At 43.6% G+C, this 17,322-nt stretch overlaps 2 protein-coding genes across 2 annotated transcripts in view; one reads left to right on the top strand and one right to left on the bottom strand.

The window, feature by feature from the left end:
- mvp (major vault protein) overlaps positions 1–17,322 on the top strand; it is a 204,868-nt gene that overhangs the window by 88,290 nt on the left and 99,256 nt on the right. The gene's annotated exons all lie outside the window — the stretch shown is intronic.
- The window catches only part of doc2a (double C2-like domains, alpha), a 56,182-nt gene continuing 49,397 nt past the window's right edge, over positions 10,538–17,322 (bottom strand). Inside the window, exons 9-11 of the mRNA XM_085783359.1 lie at positions 14,919–15,000; positions 13,464–13,560; positions 10,538–10,739 (exon numbers count right to left, since the gene is read on the bottom strand). Coding sequence (XP_085639485.1) covers positions 10,603–10,739; positions 13,464–13,560; positions 14,919–15,000 — 316 coding nt within the window. The 3' untranslated portion in view covers positions 10,538–10,602. The remainder of the gene's footprint in view (positions 10,740–13,463; positions 13,561–14,918; positions 15,001–17,322) is intronic.

Raw genomic sequence — 17,322 nt, 5'->3', positions numbered from 1 at the left:
TCATGCAAAACCGCTGATGCGTGTTGCGTTCAGGGACAGTTTTTCAGCAAGCAGTCTCTGTATTTACCCTGTATTTACCTCGAAAACGGCTCAGTTTCGTATCGTTCCATTATTATCTCATAGCATGGTGGTTGTGCAGGTCACAACTTGTCCATGAAAGCGTTTTGGAGTTTTGGGATTTTGTATTTGATGAGTTTGATGAGGGAAACCAAGAAATTCCTTTAGCCTCCGTAGCGTAGCTCTGAGCAGTTCGCCGCTACGCTCCTCCGTTCTAAAAATAGCTTACACCGACAAATAAAGGTAACGAACCTACTGCTATGACTATAGGGATTATGGCAATGGGCCAATTTGCCAAAATGTTGAACTATCCCTTTAAGCAGACTTCCGCTTGTACGCAAATCGGGCAGCGCCCAAATGAAATTTGTCCAAGTGGAGTTGCCGTAGACAGCTGTCAGACCAGTATTGTCACAAATCGGGTAGCGATGCAAATCTGGTAGTGACAGACCCTCCAGTTTTCTTTCCTTCCTTTTTCCCTTCCTTCTTTTCTCCCTTCTTTCTTCCTAGAACGAATCTGTTCCCTCCCTCCCTCCATCTTTCTTTCCTTCCTTCTTTCCACAATCCTTTTTCCCTCCTTTCCTTCCTTCTTCCTTCCTTTTTGACCCAATCTGTTCTATCCCTCCATCTATCTTTCCTTCCTTTTTCCCTTCCTTCTTTCCTCCCATATTTCCCTTTGTCCTTCCTTCCTTCCTTCCTGCCTTCCTTCCTTCCTTCCTTCCTTCCTTCCTTCCTTCCTTCCTTCCTTCCTTCCTTCCTTCCCTGACCCATGTGGACAGCAGGAGGGTAACTAACGCCACGTAGCCGGGGTAGAATAGAAAACGGTTCCTTAGAGACATTTCAACCAGAGCAGAGAGGAAGCAGCTGGTTGATCAGTCCGTGTGTGTTTTTGTGTAAAAATGCCAAAATCCTTAGCCGCTGCTTTTCTTTGTTGTATTTGACGATAAACTGATAAACTTTAGGCCTTTTGGAAACACGTTACCAACTAATGAATTCATCAGTTAATTGAGACGATAGTTGACAAAGTGAAGGATTCGGTGTGTAGTGACTTGCTGTGAACTTGACTCGTGATTGGTTCAGTTTAGGCAGCGACACATCAGCGGTTTGTTGACGGAGACTCTGACAAATACAACGGCTCAAGAGTAAAGTCGTAAAGTACTTTAGGTTCTGTGTTGTTTTAGACTCAGAAGCTTTAAAGGGATAGTCCACCCAAAATTCAAATTTCACTCGTTATCTACTCACCCTCATGTCGACTAAAACTCAAATATCTTACCAAGTATATTTGTCTTATTTCTAGTCAAAACTAATCTAATTCTACTTAAAATTAGACTCATCACATAAAAAGCAGCTTGTTTTTAGACACTTTTTACTTCTTTCAAGCAGATTTTCACTTGAAATAAGTAGAAAAATCTGATAGTGGAGCAAGTTTTTCTTTCTTATTTCAAGCACAAAAAACCTGCTTTCACTGGCAGATTTTTCTACTTATTTCAATTGAAAATTAGTTTGAAACAAGTGAAAATGATCTAAAAACAAGTTAATTTTTAGGTGATGAGTCTTATTTTAAGTGGAAAGAGAACAGTTTGACTAGAAATGAGACATTTTGACAAGAAAGAAGACAAATATTTAGAGTTTTTGCAGTGTGGGAGAAGTTTCAGAGTCCTCCGTGCCTTCTCTGAGTTACAGCGGGGCTCCGTGCAGCACTGCATGTCCATATGACGGTTGAGAACGGAGCTCACTTTTCTTCATCCAAAAAGACACACCAAAAAACATCCAAATACCTCCATGCTGCTCGTCTGTAATGTCCGTCTTGTATTGAAGCCCCGACATGAGAAATTGTTCCGAAAAAAATTAAAGAAGTCTATATTTCAAGCTTGTTTTGTAGCGGAAGCTTCTCTTCCCGGTTCGTCAAATTTGGACAATTTCTCATGTTGGGGCTTCAATACAAGACGGACATTACATACGAGCAGCATGGAGGTATTTGGATGTTTTTTGGTGTGTCTTTTTGTTACGAAGACAGTTGGTATCCATTTGCAACCGTCATATGGACATGCACTGCTACGCCGAGACCCCCTGTAACTCAGAGAAGCCACGGAGGACTCTGAAACTTCTCCCAGCCCTTAGTCCACATGAGGGGGAGGAGATAATGAGTGAAATTTCAATTTTGGGTGGACTATCCCTTTAACATGAAGAAGTTGTACTATAGCACAGGTTTTACCAGGAAACTTCATCATTATCATCGTCATCATCAACAGCCTCAGGATTCTGACCAGACTGAAGAAACGGATTCTGTTCTGTTGTTAGACAAACTGCACTGACTGTCCTTCACCACTTCATTCTCATGTTGTCACCATGGATTTACTCCAGTGTGTCCTGATGCCCCCCCTTAGGAGTCCGGTGACTTTGACTTAAAGGGATAGTAGCATTTTTTTTAAAGTGGGGTTGTATGATCTACAAATAGCCCCTAAGTACTTTAATTGCAGTAGAAGACTCTCTACACTCCTCCCGTTAGCAACGCCAGCCCATAATAGCCCTGCCCAGAGATTTACAACATACAGTGTTGTGAACAGACCCAAAGAAACGGCCTATTTTCACGGCCTAAAAGAGGTTTTACCTGAAAAAAAATACACAGTTCCATTGTTCGCTATAATATAATTTTTCCAGCCCCTCAAAGTGCAGGAAAAACACAGTTTTTATTTGGACCTAACCAACTCACGTATCCCTCCGCCCAGGGTTAGCGCCCGCCGATCAGCAGTTGGTTAGGTCCAAATAAAAACTGTGTTTTTCCTGCACTTTGAAGGGCTGGAAAAAATTATATTATAGTGAACAATGGAACTGTGTATTTTTTTTTCAGGTAAAACCTCTTTTAGGCCGCGAAAATAGGCCGTTTCTTTGGGTCCATTCACAACACTGTATGTTGTAAATCTCTGGGCAGGGCTATTATGGGCTGGCGTTGCTAACGGGAGGAGTGCAGAGAGTCTTCTACTGCAATTAAAGTACTTAGGGGCTATTTGTAGATCATACAACCACACTTTTTAAAAAAATGCTACTATCCCTTTAATGTTTTTCTGAATGGAGCTTTGCTTTACTGGCAGCTGCACCGTTGCACTGACCGACATCATCCAGGCCTTCATATTATTATTAATTTATCTATTTATTCATGTGGACATTGACTCTTTGAGCACCAACACGACGCAGCTTCGTCCTCCGGCCTGAATTAAAGGTTCATCACACAACTCAGAGCAGGAAGTGAAAGAGCGATGAGTTGACGTCTGTCTGGCCGGGATGGAGGCTCTGGACCTGCAGCTGGTTTCTCTCCGAGCATCGACGGTCCAGCAGCGTCTGGAGACGTGGCGTCATGGCAGCAGACGAGTCGACGACCACTTCCTGTCCAGGTGACAGATGTGAGCAGCTGGAAACTGTTTCTGTGAGAAGAAGAGACTCTCCTGCTTCTGCTGCCGCGCCACTGAACACAGTAATATATGATGATTATTTATTTATTTTCCTCTCGTAGATTCAATCAGTGTTAGACGACCTCACTTCCTGCAGACATTTCGTTTCAGGGGGCAGGGATTGCAAAGCATGATGGGAAACATGGACATGGACTCTGAGGCCTGTGAAACGAGGCTGTTCTGTGTCGTCAGTTTTTTTGTTTTCATGTGAAAAATCTCAGATTTTTAGCCAAAATAAATGTTCAGTCAAACTGTCGATGTTTCCAGAGTGAGTCATTCAGCACGTTGGCTCTAAACTCACATGTTCACTCAGGAAAAACACTCACTCAGCAGCTGTGAGGAGCTTTTAAACCCTCCTCTCCTCCATGTGCCTTCCTTTTTCCCTTCCTTCTTTCCTCCCTTCTTCCTTCCTTCTTCCTTCCTAGAACGAATCTGTTCCCTCCCTCCATCTTTCTTTCCTTCCTTTTCTCTTCCTTCTTTCCACAATCCTTTTTCCATCCCTTCCTTCCTCTTTTGATCCAATTAACCCTCCATCTTTCTTTCCTTCCTTTTCCCTTCCTTCTTTCCACAATCCTTTTTCCCTTCCTTCCTTCCTTCCCTTCGTCCTTACTTCTTCTTCCTTCCTCTTTTGATCCAATTAACCCTCCATCTTTCTTTTTTTCCTTCCTTTTTCTCTTCCTTCTTTCCACAATCCTTTTTCCATCCCTTCCTTCCTTCCTTCCTTCCTTCCCTTCGTCCTTACTTCTTCTTCCTTCCTCTTTTGATCCAATTAACCCTCCCTCCATCTTTCTTTCCTTCCTTTTTCTCTTCCTTCTTTCCACAATCCTTTTTCTCTCCTTTCCCTCCCTCCCTTCCCCTTCCTTCCTAAACTCACTCAGGAAAAACACTCAGCAGCTGTGAGGAGCTTTTTAACCCTCCTCTCCTCCATGTGCATCATCTGTTTCCAACAACGAAGCCGGTGAGAAATGAATCCATGGAGCGGTGGATAAGGTTATTTATCATCTACCATGTTACCATGGTGATATCTGTGTAGTCTTATAGTTATAGTTCACCAAAAAATGAAATCCAGTCATTAGTGCCTCCCCCTCATGCTGATGAATACTCTGGAGTAGTTTTTTATTCCTCAAAGGTCATCTGGAGACCCGGGAGGCCGGTTCCTAGTCCAACCAAAACTTTATATGAGAGTAATAGGGCCCGACACAAAAACGTCCATAAAACTACACAACAACCATTTAATATTCCTCCACACTGCTCGTCCACAGCAATCCAAGTGTCCTGAAGGGAGATAGTCCAGAGTTTACTGGAAACTACCTCCTAACTAGCCTACCTACCTAAACCAGTGATTCCCAACCTTTTTTGGCTTGTGACCCAACTTGTGACCCAAAATTTCTGGTGACCCCCGATTACATGCAGTCACGTGATCACGGCCGTCAATCAAAATGCGCCAGCTAAGTATAGAGTACAGTTGTTTAAAGGGACAACGAGGAGTTTTGGAAAAGCGAAGTGTTTTCTCACTACATTTATGAGCCTCTGCGCGCACCGTACATTTCTTTGACCGGGCGCAAGACGGACTCATGTTTTCATTCATCAATAATTAAAGTCAGAGGTTCAAAGAGGTTCACATACCACCGTAGTTCCGACCCTAAACGGCGATGCGGCTGCGTTATTCTCATGATTCGCAACGAAGGAAACGCTGGTCGGCTCGACCAGCACTTCCGCCACCACTAATAATAACAAAATAACGATAGAGACAAAACGATATATTTATCGAAAATGGGCCCATTAACAAGTGTGGGTAGCGGAGATTCATCCACATTAACGTGATACTTTTTTATAACCGAATAGAAACTCCTCGTTGTCCCTTTAAGATTGTGTGTGGTGTTTTTAATCATAATTTTAAAAAAGGATAATAATTAGGCTAGTTAAAAAAATATTTTTATCAGTAATTTTCTTTTATCAATTACTTGACATTTCAGGCGACCCCACGTGGGGTCCCGACCCCAAGGTTGAAAAACACCGTCCTAAACAGTCCTGGATTGAATTTGCCTGGGACGCGCTCTCGCGTTCAGGCGACGCACACAGACCGGACTTGCCTCAATGACGTTGTTTCGGGTAAACTCTGGACTATCTCCCTTCAGGACACTTGGATTGCAGTGGACGAGCAGTGTGGAGGAATATTAAATGGTTGTTGTGTAGTTTTATGGACGTTTTTGTGTCGGGCCCTATTATTACTCTCATGTAAAGTTTTGGTTGGACTAGGAACCGGCCTCCCGGGTCTCCAGATGACCTTTGAGGAATAAAAATTCATCAGCATGAGGGGGAATTTCATTTTTTGGTGAACTATTCCTTTAAGGTGGAAATCCTAAAGAGTTCCTCTTTAACTTTCACCTAAATTTACAGGGTTAGTTTTATTTTGACGTCTCTGTGCAGCCATGACACCTCGACTGAGCTCCGTCCACTTTGGCACAAACACTCAAAGATGAACTGAGTCTAAACTGAATCTGACAGTTTGTGTCAAAGGTCGACTTCAAAGTGACCTCACATTGTGTATTCAAGAGGGAACGTCATCACTACACACTGAGCTGATGGTGTGGGAGCTCTGTGTTTCTAGTTGTTGCAGTTGCAGCAGCTGCAGTGTGGCTGCAGGGGGCAGTGTTGACCCACCACAGAATATATACAGTAGAGCACACAAACACAAACTCACTTCACAGTGTTGAAATCCAAATTTACTGTTGCATCGTACATAAAACAGCTGATAGAAATGTAAGAAGGACTGTAAAGCACGAGATCAGTGTAAACAACGGTTGAACAGGGTCGTATAGAAAGCCACATTCGTACAGTCAGTCGTGCAAAAGAGAGGAACAATATAACACTGTAAACAGGAGCTGCACCTGAACGCCTCGTCATGTCTCACTTCAACACTTGGAGTTAGAAAACAGGCAGAGGGAGTATAGCTATAAAGAAGTATAACAACATATTGCATCATGCAACGACAAGGAAGAACCACTTGTTTTGATATATAATCAACATCATCATCATCATCACCACCATCATCACCATTATCAACATCATTGTCATTATTTGTCATAGCAACAACAGGATGCAGTTAGTTTTTTCACAGTCTCATTGAAGAGTGGTTTGTGTGTTATGGAGGATTCATGGTTTGACTGGTATGAGTGTGAATGGAAGCTGCTGATTGGTCGCTGAACTCCTCCACCCGTCAACCAGTGATGTCCAAGCTAGCTAAGCTAACGCTGGATCTCCACACTGACGATCCCAACTGGACATTTTCTAACATGTGACAGGAAGTGGCTTTTTAAAATTTTTTTTATAAACACTGGTTTATCAGTTCTAACAATCATTTTAAAGGGACAACGAGGAGTTTCTCCATCGGCAGAACGAAAAATTCCGCGACAATAAAAAAGTCTCATATTAATGTGGATGAATCTACGTTACCACTTGTTAATGGCTCCATTTTAGATAAATCTATGGTTTTGTCTCTATGGTTATTTTGTTATTATTAGTGGTGGTGGAAATGCTGGGCGAGCCGACCAGCGTTTCTTTACTTTCGGTTTCGTGGCGAGTCATGAGAATAACGCCGCCGAATCTCCGTTTATGGTGGGAACTACGACGGTATGTGATCGTCTTCCAACCTCTGACTTTAATTCTTGATGAATGAAAACATGAGTCTGTCTTGCACCGGTCAAAGAATTTCACGGTGCGCTGAGGCTCATAAATGTAGTGACAAAACACTTCGCTTTTCCAAAACTCCTCGTTGTCCCTTTAAACACATAACCACCTATCTGTACTTCTTATGGGTTAGTTTACTGTCTAGAGACTGGAGCTGTAAAAGCTTTTATAGGTCCTAAAGGAGAAACTCTATGGCTTAAAAATGCAAATCAATGAGCTAAACACTTCCACAACAGAGCTAACTCTTCCCTCTGATGTACTAAATTAGTTTATTTCCATGTCAGACTATGCACACTATTGTTTTTGTTTTGGGAGCTGCTAGTTTTAGCTTCAGTCTGTTAGCATGACGTCATAGCTATCTAGTGCACAATCTGAGAACCTCCTACAGGTTTTTTCTTTTTATAACGACTCAGCTGGAAACATTCTGAGATCAAATTTAAACCTGAGCTCTCCAGGTCTGGTGTCTCCTCCTCTGTGTCTCTAACCCTCCTCTCCTCCATGTGCATTTGTTTCCAACGAAGCTGGTGAGAAATCAATGGAGATTTACAACATACAGTGTTGTGAACAGACCCAAAGAAACGGCCTATTTTCGCGGCCTAAAAGAGGTTTACCTTGTTCGCTATAATATAATTTTTTCCAGCCCTCTGCCCAGGGTTAGCGCCCGCCGATCAGCAGTTGGTTTGGTCCAAATAAAACTGTGTTTTTCCTGCACTTTGAGGGGCTGGAAAAAATTATATTATAGCGAACAATGGTGTATTTTTTTTCAGCTAAAACCTCTTTTAGGCCGCGAAAATAGGCCGTTTCTTTGGGTCTGTTCACAACACTGTATGTTGTAAATCTCTGGGCAGGGCTATTATGGGCTGGCGTTGCTAACGGGAGGAGTGCAGAGAGTCTTCTACTGCAATTAAAGTACTTAGGGGCTATTTGGAGATCATACAACCCCACTTTAAAAAAATGCTACTATCCCTTTAAGGTGGAAATCCTGCAGAGTTCCTCTTTAAGTAGCTATAGGCTACAGCTAGGTTGTTTAATCTGTTTGCTACCGTCAGTCTGTTGCAGTTAAACAGCTTTTTTCCCCGACTAGTTGATGCACTGAAAAAAAACATGTTTTTAACATACAAGAGTGTATTATTATTTTATGACGGGATTTCTTGAGTCAAGTGACGGTGCTTGTTACTGAAAAATTTGTGCTGTTAGTAACGCTGTTTATTAATAATGCTGTTATTCCCATCACTGGTCAGTGTGGAGCGCTGTAAACATCCTTTAACAGGGATTGTCTCTCTGTTAGCACCTTTGCAGACCTGCTGAGCGGTGGAGCTCAGCTGGTGGAGACCCATACAGAGCTAGAAGAGTGACTGATGGGGCTGCTCTGATTGGTTAGGGGGTAAACACTGATGGGGTGAAGTCAGTCTGCACCAATCTCTTGTTTTTCAGTCTTTGTCTTTTTGTGTCATTGGTCAGTGAAGCCGTCTCTTCACCGCCGAGTCGACCTTCCAGGGAAGCTAGCGTAGCATTAGCATTAGCTCTGTTACAACCGCGTGGTTTTATTTCGTCACATCGTCACATCTACTCCAGTCAACTTTTGCAAAAAAAAAGTCCTGAGATTCCCGAGATTCCCATGATCCTCGTGGTCCCTGGTGGTGATGGAGGCACCGGGCTCATTAACTGATGCGACCAGAGCTTCGATCAGTTCGGTTCGGACCGGTTCTGACTGGTCACAGTGTGTTTGACTAGTGTTCATTCAACAAGCCAAGGTGCAACACAAGACACATCCATGCTAATAGTACAAGTCCAAAGAGAAAATGCAGTTTGTGTTACATTCTGAATCATCATACTCACATGTAAACTTTGTACAACATGCTTTGGCAACACTTACACGTAGTCCTGGTCATGCTAATGAAGCAGGTTTGGAGTGAGTGAGTGTGTGTGTGTGTGTTGTGTTGTTTTACCATCAGCACAGGAACCGGTAACGTGACGGCATCATGCAAATGTGCTTAAAATGAAATTATTGTTTGTGCTTTGAAGGTTTAAAACACTCACTGCTGCTCTGGAAGCTTCTCCTTACACTTTTCATACAACACAAAAGATGCTAACGTGTTAAAATAATAAAAAAGCAACAGCAGAATGAACAAATGTAAGTGATATTTAAATGTTTTAGTTCTGGCTCATGTTGGACTAAAACAGTGTGAATCACCGTCACCGTTGGGAGTCTCTACAGGCTCAGCTGTGAGTGGTAATAAACCAAAGATTAACTTGTATTTATTTATGTAGAAAACAGATGCTCAGCTTTGTAGTGGTGATGACACATGACAGGCGCAAACTGGGAGGCGGTGATATGAAATGAAGATGTTAGATGCATTAAGGATTTATTCCTCTATTTCAGTTCATATGAATCATAAAACGAAACAAACTTTCAGGTGGCTGCAGTTTAAAGGTGGAGTATGTGATTCTAACCTGATCCAGTGCATTTGATCAAGTAGCGGAGGGTGTAAAAAAATTGTTCTAAAATTTTGGGGTTTGATTTACACGACGTCGATGTGAAATGATATATTTCAAGTATCAATTTAGTATGTTTTTAACCTTTAGTTAACTAAAAACACCTGTATGATTCAAAATGCTATGAATGTTCAGTAGCTTTACCTTCCTAGTTAGCTTAGCAGCTGTAGCGTTGTGCTGCTGTATCATGGTATTTATCTGAGTAACAGATTTAGTTTTAGTTAGTTAGCAGTGTAGATTTATTTGATTGGATGGAAAATTAAAAACTCTATACTGGGTGACATCACCATCTTTGTTAGCTTAGCCACAAAGCTACAGTCTGTAGTTTATTATAAAACCACCTCTTGATGGTTTTTAATGATGTTTTGTGTTGCATTAAGTTTGTTTTGCTTCACTAATGGGAGAGTTATATCAAATCTTCTGGATTCAACCATTGCGTAGTTGACGAATGTCCTTTCATTTTTTGGGGGGCGGAGCTTCTGGGTTTGTTTTTCCTGTTTCACTTACTCCACCTTTAACTTTTACGGTCACTCAGGTGTGTGATGGTTGCTGTGTCCCTGTTGGGTGTCAGGTGGGGGCGGGGTCGGACCCTCTCAGGTGTGTGATGCTGAGTGCAGGTGAAACACTGACTGAGTGTTGATGGAGCTGGAAAGCTGCTTCTTCTGAATGACTCACTGTTGAATAACGAAGGCACAGCACCATGCTGCTGGCTGCTCTCCAGCCGTCACGGTGGCTCTTTATTATAATACACCCCCCCCCCCCCTCTCGCCGCTGCTGCTGCTGCTGCTGCTGCTGCCGATCCTCCCGATCCTCCGGCTGAAGCTGCTCAAATCTGTCCCGTCAAGAACCCAGAGGAAGCGTTAGATCCCCGGCAGCGAGCAGCCGGCTGCAGGCAGGAGGACGCTGCAGCAGCTTAGTCGTGGCTGAAGGTTCGTGGCAGCTCATTGGTCAGAATGTGCCACCTCTCCACGCGGCGGCCTTTGTTCTTCAGGCAGTCCATCCAGTGACGGAGAGCGTCGCCCTGCGAGTGGCAGCTCAGACAAACGCCACCTGAAGGCCAGCGGCAGACAAGAACAACATCAGACAGTCAGCAGTGAAACTGTTAAACACCTGAGATGTAGATTAAAACTGACACGATGCTCGTTAACAGACACAACTGTGGTCAGAATCTAACCTGCAGTTACCAGACTCGACCAGAGGGGTCGCCAAAGATTAACCAAACAGAGATCTTGGTGCTACTTTAAAGTAACATTGCAGAGTTTTTCGGCCTTAAAATAATGTTTCCAGACTCATTGCAATGGTAGAAAAATGGTTAATAGGATAAATGGTGCTGCCGCTGCAGCCTGAGCCGGGTCGCGTCGGCTGAAACTGCTCTATGTAACTTCCCTGCACGGGTACGAAACACTGCCCCCCCTCCCCTCTACGTCGAGAGAGAGACGTGGTGGGTAAAAGCGAAACTTATGGTTCCCCTCCGGTCGTCGTTACTGTCGTCGCCTTCGCCGCCCCACACACCCCTGACCACCCGCCACACACCCCACACACCCCCTCCCCCCCTCCCCCGACCACCCGCCACACAGTCTCCTTGCAAACATGTGGGAAATACTGTCGTTTATTAAGGGGAATAAACGCTGGATGCGCTCGCTGATAAGTTTCGTTTTCGTTAAGTTTCGTTTTTCCCCCCAGACGATAGCGCTTCTCAACCAGATGGTGGAAGCACTGAGCTGAAACTCCGCAATGTAGCTTTAACATACGTGGTGATTCCTAAACTTTAACAACTGCTGGCCCAGTTTAAAATCTCAAAAAACAACATTTGATTTATTCATGTTTTGAAAGATTATTTTGTTTTAAAAAACATTTATTTGTGCTTATTTCCATCATAAAAACAAAACTTGAGCGCCTGGAGCGCTGCTGTCAACTTCAGTCGAGAGTGCCGTTCTGAAACTCTCTCCCAGTTTTTATAGATATGATCATTTCAACTTGAAAGCACAAAAAATATTTATCCGGGATCCGGGATGGGATGGGATGGGAGGGGCAGGCGAATTAAATTAACATCCTACCACACGCCAAATTTGGCGATTGAGGGTGAAACGGTCAACCTACCCACCATGTTGGCCAGTAGCCAATGAGAACTGAGTGGATCAGGTCAATACAATGTTTTTCAATCATGCGGAAGCGGAACTGAACCGAACTCATTAGTGGTTTGGTCTGCTTGTACAGATAATACCCATTTACTTTTAATGTAGACATGCGTCATGCGTGCTCACAACATGCTTGTTTTTATGTGTACGTCAGATCCCAGTTGCCCCTCTGGCTGTGTTTCTGCCCAGTTGAAAGGAGAATGAAGCTTGTAAGACGTCGACTCTGAGATGTAGAATGTGTGTTATAGATCTATTATATCTGAAAGTACAGCTGTCAAGATGTATGCACCAATTAATTGCTGCATATACTGTACCTATCTTATTATTTACAGTGTTGATTATTTGTTAATGAGGCGTGTTGGCGCCCCAAGACTATGAAGATTAAGTTGGTTAATAACTGGACAGCACTTTCATGTGTATTCTGAACAAGTTCAATAACATGCTAATGATTTTTCTGTGTCTTTATTTTAGGCACAAAGAATTTTGGCTGCAAAAAGCTACTGTGGCTGGTGGATTTCAAAATCCACCTGTCACAGTGGCTGGCGGCCAGAAAAGTTAACTTGAGGCCCAGATTGTGGGGAAGGCAGACTCCAGAGTTCTGTTGCATCTATTCTGAATAGTTTCTTCCCCCGGTTCCCTCAAGTAAGACAAAAGAAATCTCCTGTTCACACCTGTCATCTATTGTATGAGCTGGAGCTGCAGCTCTAATGACCACAAACACTCTTTTGTTTCCACATCTAACAAGAATATTAATTTAACAATCGACAGGAACAGTGTCATTATCATAACTTGAGTAGAAAGGGAATCGGTGATACAGATGGTGGGACTGATAAATATGCATCGATGCTCTCCCAGACGAGCTTCTCCTCAGCAGCTTCAGCAGCGCTAATGAGCACCATGTGTTTGTTGGACTCATTAAAGGGATAGTCCCAGATAGCTGGGAGAAGTTTCAGAGTCCTCCGTGGCTTCTCTGAGTTACAGGGGGTCTCGGCGTAGCAGTGCATGTCCATATAACGGTTGCAAATGGATACCAACTGTCTTCGTAACAAAAAGACACAGCAAAAAACATCCAAATACCTCCATGCTGCTCGTATGTAATGTCCGTCTTGTATTGAAGCCCTGAAATGCGAAATTGTTCCGAAAAAAAATCAAATAAGTCTATATTTCAAGCTTGTTTGTAGCGGAAGCTCCTCTTCCCAGTTCGTCCAAATTTGACGAACCGAGAAGAGGAGCTTCTGCTACAAAACAAGCTTGAAATATAGACTTATTTAATTTTTTTCACGACAATTTCGCATTTTGGGGCTTCAATACAAGATGGACATTAGACGTCTTTTTGTTACGAAGACAGTTGGTATCCATTTGCAACCGTTATATGGACATGCACTGCTACGCCGAGACCCCCTGTAACTCAGAGAAGCCACGGAGGACTCTGAAACTTCTCCCAGCCCTTAGTCCACATGAGGGGGAGGAGATGATGAGGGAAATTTCAATTTTGGGTGACTATCCCTTTAATATTTACACCACCAGACTCTGACGGACTGAGAGCTGCTTCCTCACAGTTTCACCACAGACAGATGTGTCACCCAGATGTGTCCAGCGGTGCGTTCGGGGTGTTTTTAGGCCCCGCCCCCCTCACCTATGAAGTCGTTGGAGCGGCCCAGGTCGTAGTCCCACACCGTCACCTCCAGCGTCTTGTTGGCCAGCTCCGACAGAGAGATCTCGTAGAAGAACTCCTGCAGGATCGGACACATGCAGAGACTCAGGGAGGTGAAGGACCGGCCAGCTGACTGTAGTCTGCAACAGCTGGGATCTACTGGGATCTACTGGGATCTACTGGTCATTTTAGGGACTTATTGAGATCCACTGGCCGTCCATCCACTGCTAGGACCTTCTTGAAACTTTTGGGACAACTGAGACCTGCTAGGACTTACTGGTTTTCGTTGGACCTATTGAGATCCACTGTGGTCTACTGGAGCTTGTTAGGATCTACTTGTGCCTACTGGGATCTAGTGGGACCTGCTTGGACCCTTTGGGAGCTGTTGGGACATGTTGGGATCTACTGGTAATTTTTAGGACTTATTGAGATCCATTGGTCGTCTGCTAGGACCTTCTTGAACCTTTTGGGACCAACTGAGTGCTAGGACTGATATTTCCTTGGACCTACTGAGATCCACTGGGATCTACTGGGGCTTGTTAGGATCTACCTGTGCCTACTGGGATCTGCTGAGATCTGATGTAATCTGTTATTGTAGCTTTCTGCTTTAACCCACTGGGATCTTCTAGGACCTGCTTGGACCTTTTGGGACCTACTGGGACTTACTGGTATTTCCAGGGACCTATTGAGATCCACTGGGATCTAGTGGAGCCTACTTGGATGTGCTGGGATCTGTTGAGACCTGATAGGACCTACTGAGGGTCCTACTGCAACCTGCTGGGATCTACTAGGGCCTCATTTTACCATTTGGGACCTACTGGGACTTACTGGTATTTCCTTGAACCTATTGAGATCCGCTGGGATCTACTGGGGCTTGTTAGGATCTCCTGAGACCTGCTGGAATCTGTTAAGGTAGGTAGATCCCAGTCTAGGACCTACTGAAATCCAATGGGTCCTTCTTTGAACCTGCTGGGATCTTCTAGGACCTGCTTGGACCTTTTGGGACCTACTGGGAGCTGTTAGGACATACTGGGATCTACTGGTATTTCCTGGGACCTATTGAGATCCACTGGGATCTAGTGGAGCCTACTTGGATGTGCTGGGATCTGCTGAGACCTGCTGTAATCTGTTAAGATAGCTCTCTGCTTTAACCGACTGGGATCTACTGGGACCTGCTAGGACCTACTGAGATCCACTGGGTCCTATTGCAACCTGCTGGGATCTACTAGGACCTCATTTTACCATTTGGGACCTACTGGGACTTACTGATATTTCCTGGGAGTTTTTTGAGATCCACTGGGATCTAGTGGGGCTTGTTAGGATCTACTGAGGCCTACTGGGATCTGTTGAAAGCTTTCTCCTTTAACCTCTACTGGGATTTACTGGGAAGTGTTTGGATCTTCTGGGATCTACTGGGATCTACTTGGGGGTTCTTACCTCGTTGAATTCAGGATTGAGGGTTTTTTTCATCACGGCTGTTTTGTGCTTGGATTTCTTCTGGAGGTCGGGCTTCAGGTATCTGACGGGAACCAATCAGACAACAGATCAAACAAAAAAACAAAAAGGAACAGGCCTTGTTTCATGAAATCATGTATAATATTATTAATAAAAACTATAATATATTTAGACTTTAAAGATACTGAAGGTTAAAAAAGAACCAAACAACAGTCTAATAAAATACAGTTCTGATTTTAGTTTTCGTTTCCTATTCTATATATTTAGTTCCTGTTTTATTCATTTTGATGAATGTATTCCCATTATATATAATGTATTCTATATAGTTTCCTCTATGTATGATATCGACCTTCTCAGGTCAGCAGTGATAAATGGTCTCTGATCAGATAGAGACGTCCTGGTGCCAGTGACCTGTAGACGATCTCTGGTTGTTAATAAAAGCTTTAACATGATGTTGAACACCATGTTTGATGTTAGAACGTTTGTGTCAGATCAGACACGACTGCAGATGAAACTGCAGCAAAGCAAGCTCTGAAAATCATCAAATCTGAAGCCGTAATTAATAATTCATCAGGCTGAGTCGGTTTTTACAGCGCAGCTCTCTCACACACACACACACACACACACACACACACACACACACACACACACACACTGAGCTGTAATTGGTTCTGACCAGTTACTCTAACAGATGACATGAAGAAATAACGAAGGCAGATGAACCTCAGCCCGACTCGCTCCGCTGCCTCCTCTTCACCCCCACCCCAACATATTAACATGAGCGGAGGAGGCATTCTCCAGAGAAGAAAGGTCTGGCTGGTCCGACAAAAAAAACTACTTTACTCTGAATTTTGTCTGCATTCTGGTTCTGGTCTTCTAGCGCAGTGGTTCCCAACCTTTTTTGGTTCGTGACCCCATTTTCACATCACAAATTTCTGGCGACCCCGTCGTCAATCAAGATGCCCCAGCTCAGATATTTTTATATGCTGCATTTTATTTGAACTTGATTTATATTCGAGAAAGCGAAAGTATAGAATACAGTTGATTAAGATTGTGTGTGGTGTTTTTAATAATTTTAGGGTTAGGGTTAGTTAGTTTAAAAACATTTTTTTTTTTATCACTATTTTATTTTTTCTATTCCTAGACATTTCAGGCGACCCCATTTGAATTCCAGGCGACCCCACGTGGGGTCCCGACCCCAAGGTTGAGAAACACTGTTCTAGCGGAACCAGAAATCACCAAATTCACCAAAGTAAAAGTGTTCACCAACATAAAACTCATAAAATAGACATTAACTTCTAATACAATAAAATAAAAAGGTTAACTTAATGGTAGCTCTGGGATTTTCTTGTAAATTATATTCCTTAAATTAAAAAGTTTCACCGCATTTTATTAGCTCGGTGCTTTTATTTTGACGGAAAGGTTTGTCTCTCTCGCCCTGGACCCAGCTGCTTACCAAAACAGCGAGTCAACGGCTCCAGACTTCTACTGAGGACGATGATCGAAGCTTGATAGATAAAACTTTAGCAGTAGCCGGTCGGCAAACAAGCCAAACGTCCTTCTTGGAGCAAATAGCGTAAACGTAGGAATCCCCCCCATCTAGCGGTGCGGTTGCATATCTGAACGTATTCTTGATGTTGCATTCAGGTGAAATGGGGCAGACGTCAGACAGACAACAGACGCTGCATGTAACAGGATAAACAAGTGGTCCGCCAGCACGAGGCAAAACAATACAGGCCTGACAACATGTTGTCATGGTGATGTGGTATTGTTTTACCGTCTTTCTCTGGTGGAGTAAAATGACATCCGGTCGGTTTGCCGACGGCCGTCTGCCTGACTGCACCTGAATGCAACACCGGTGCCTCCGTCCTTCCTCACACTACACAGTGGTGACAGTTTTAACAGGCCGTTTCCGTGGTTACCTACGGTCACGATGCAACATGGCCGCCTCGGTTCGGTGCGTCGCCCACTTATGTATTTGTAACGACTTGTAACAACTCATTCTAAGGAACCAGAAAGCTTTACTTTGGATGCAGCTGTGATTCACCTTCAGTCAAATACGGATTTATGAAAGACATGTTTGATTTTTGCTGATAAAAAGCCAAATAAGTTACACACTGGGGCTTTAAAGATCTTTACAGTCACACACCAAAAGAACCGAGCATGCCGTCTGTCCTAATCGCAGTCTGCAAATCTTTTTCTAAAGCTGCCACTTTCAACTCAGTGATAGAAATATCCGTGGAAAACTGCAACAGGAAGGCGGGACTTGGTTCGCTCCGGCCAATCAGAGACTAATCACAGCAGTGAACTCCGTCCAGCTCAGACTAAAGCTGAGCTGACAGCAGCCTCTTCATCTCCTCCTCCTCCTCCTCCTCTGGCTGCATGA

This window comes from Trachurus japonicus, chromosome 8, assembly GCF_045865225.1.
Source record: "Trachurus japonicus isolate A0001 chromosome 8, Traja_1.0".
Classification (NCBI taxonomy): domain Eukaryota; kingdom Metazoa; phylum Chordata; class Actinopteri; order Carangiformes; family Carangidae; genus Trachurus; species Trachurus japonicus.
The sequence above is the reverse complement of the archived record's forward strand: the minus strand, read 5'-3'. Positions and strand labels throughout refer to the sequence as shown.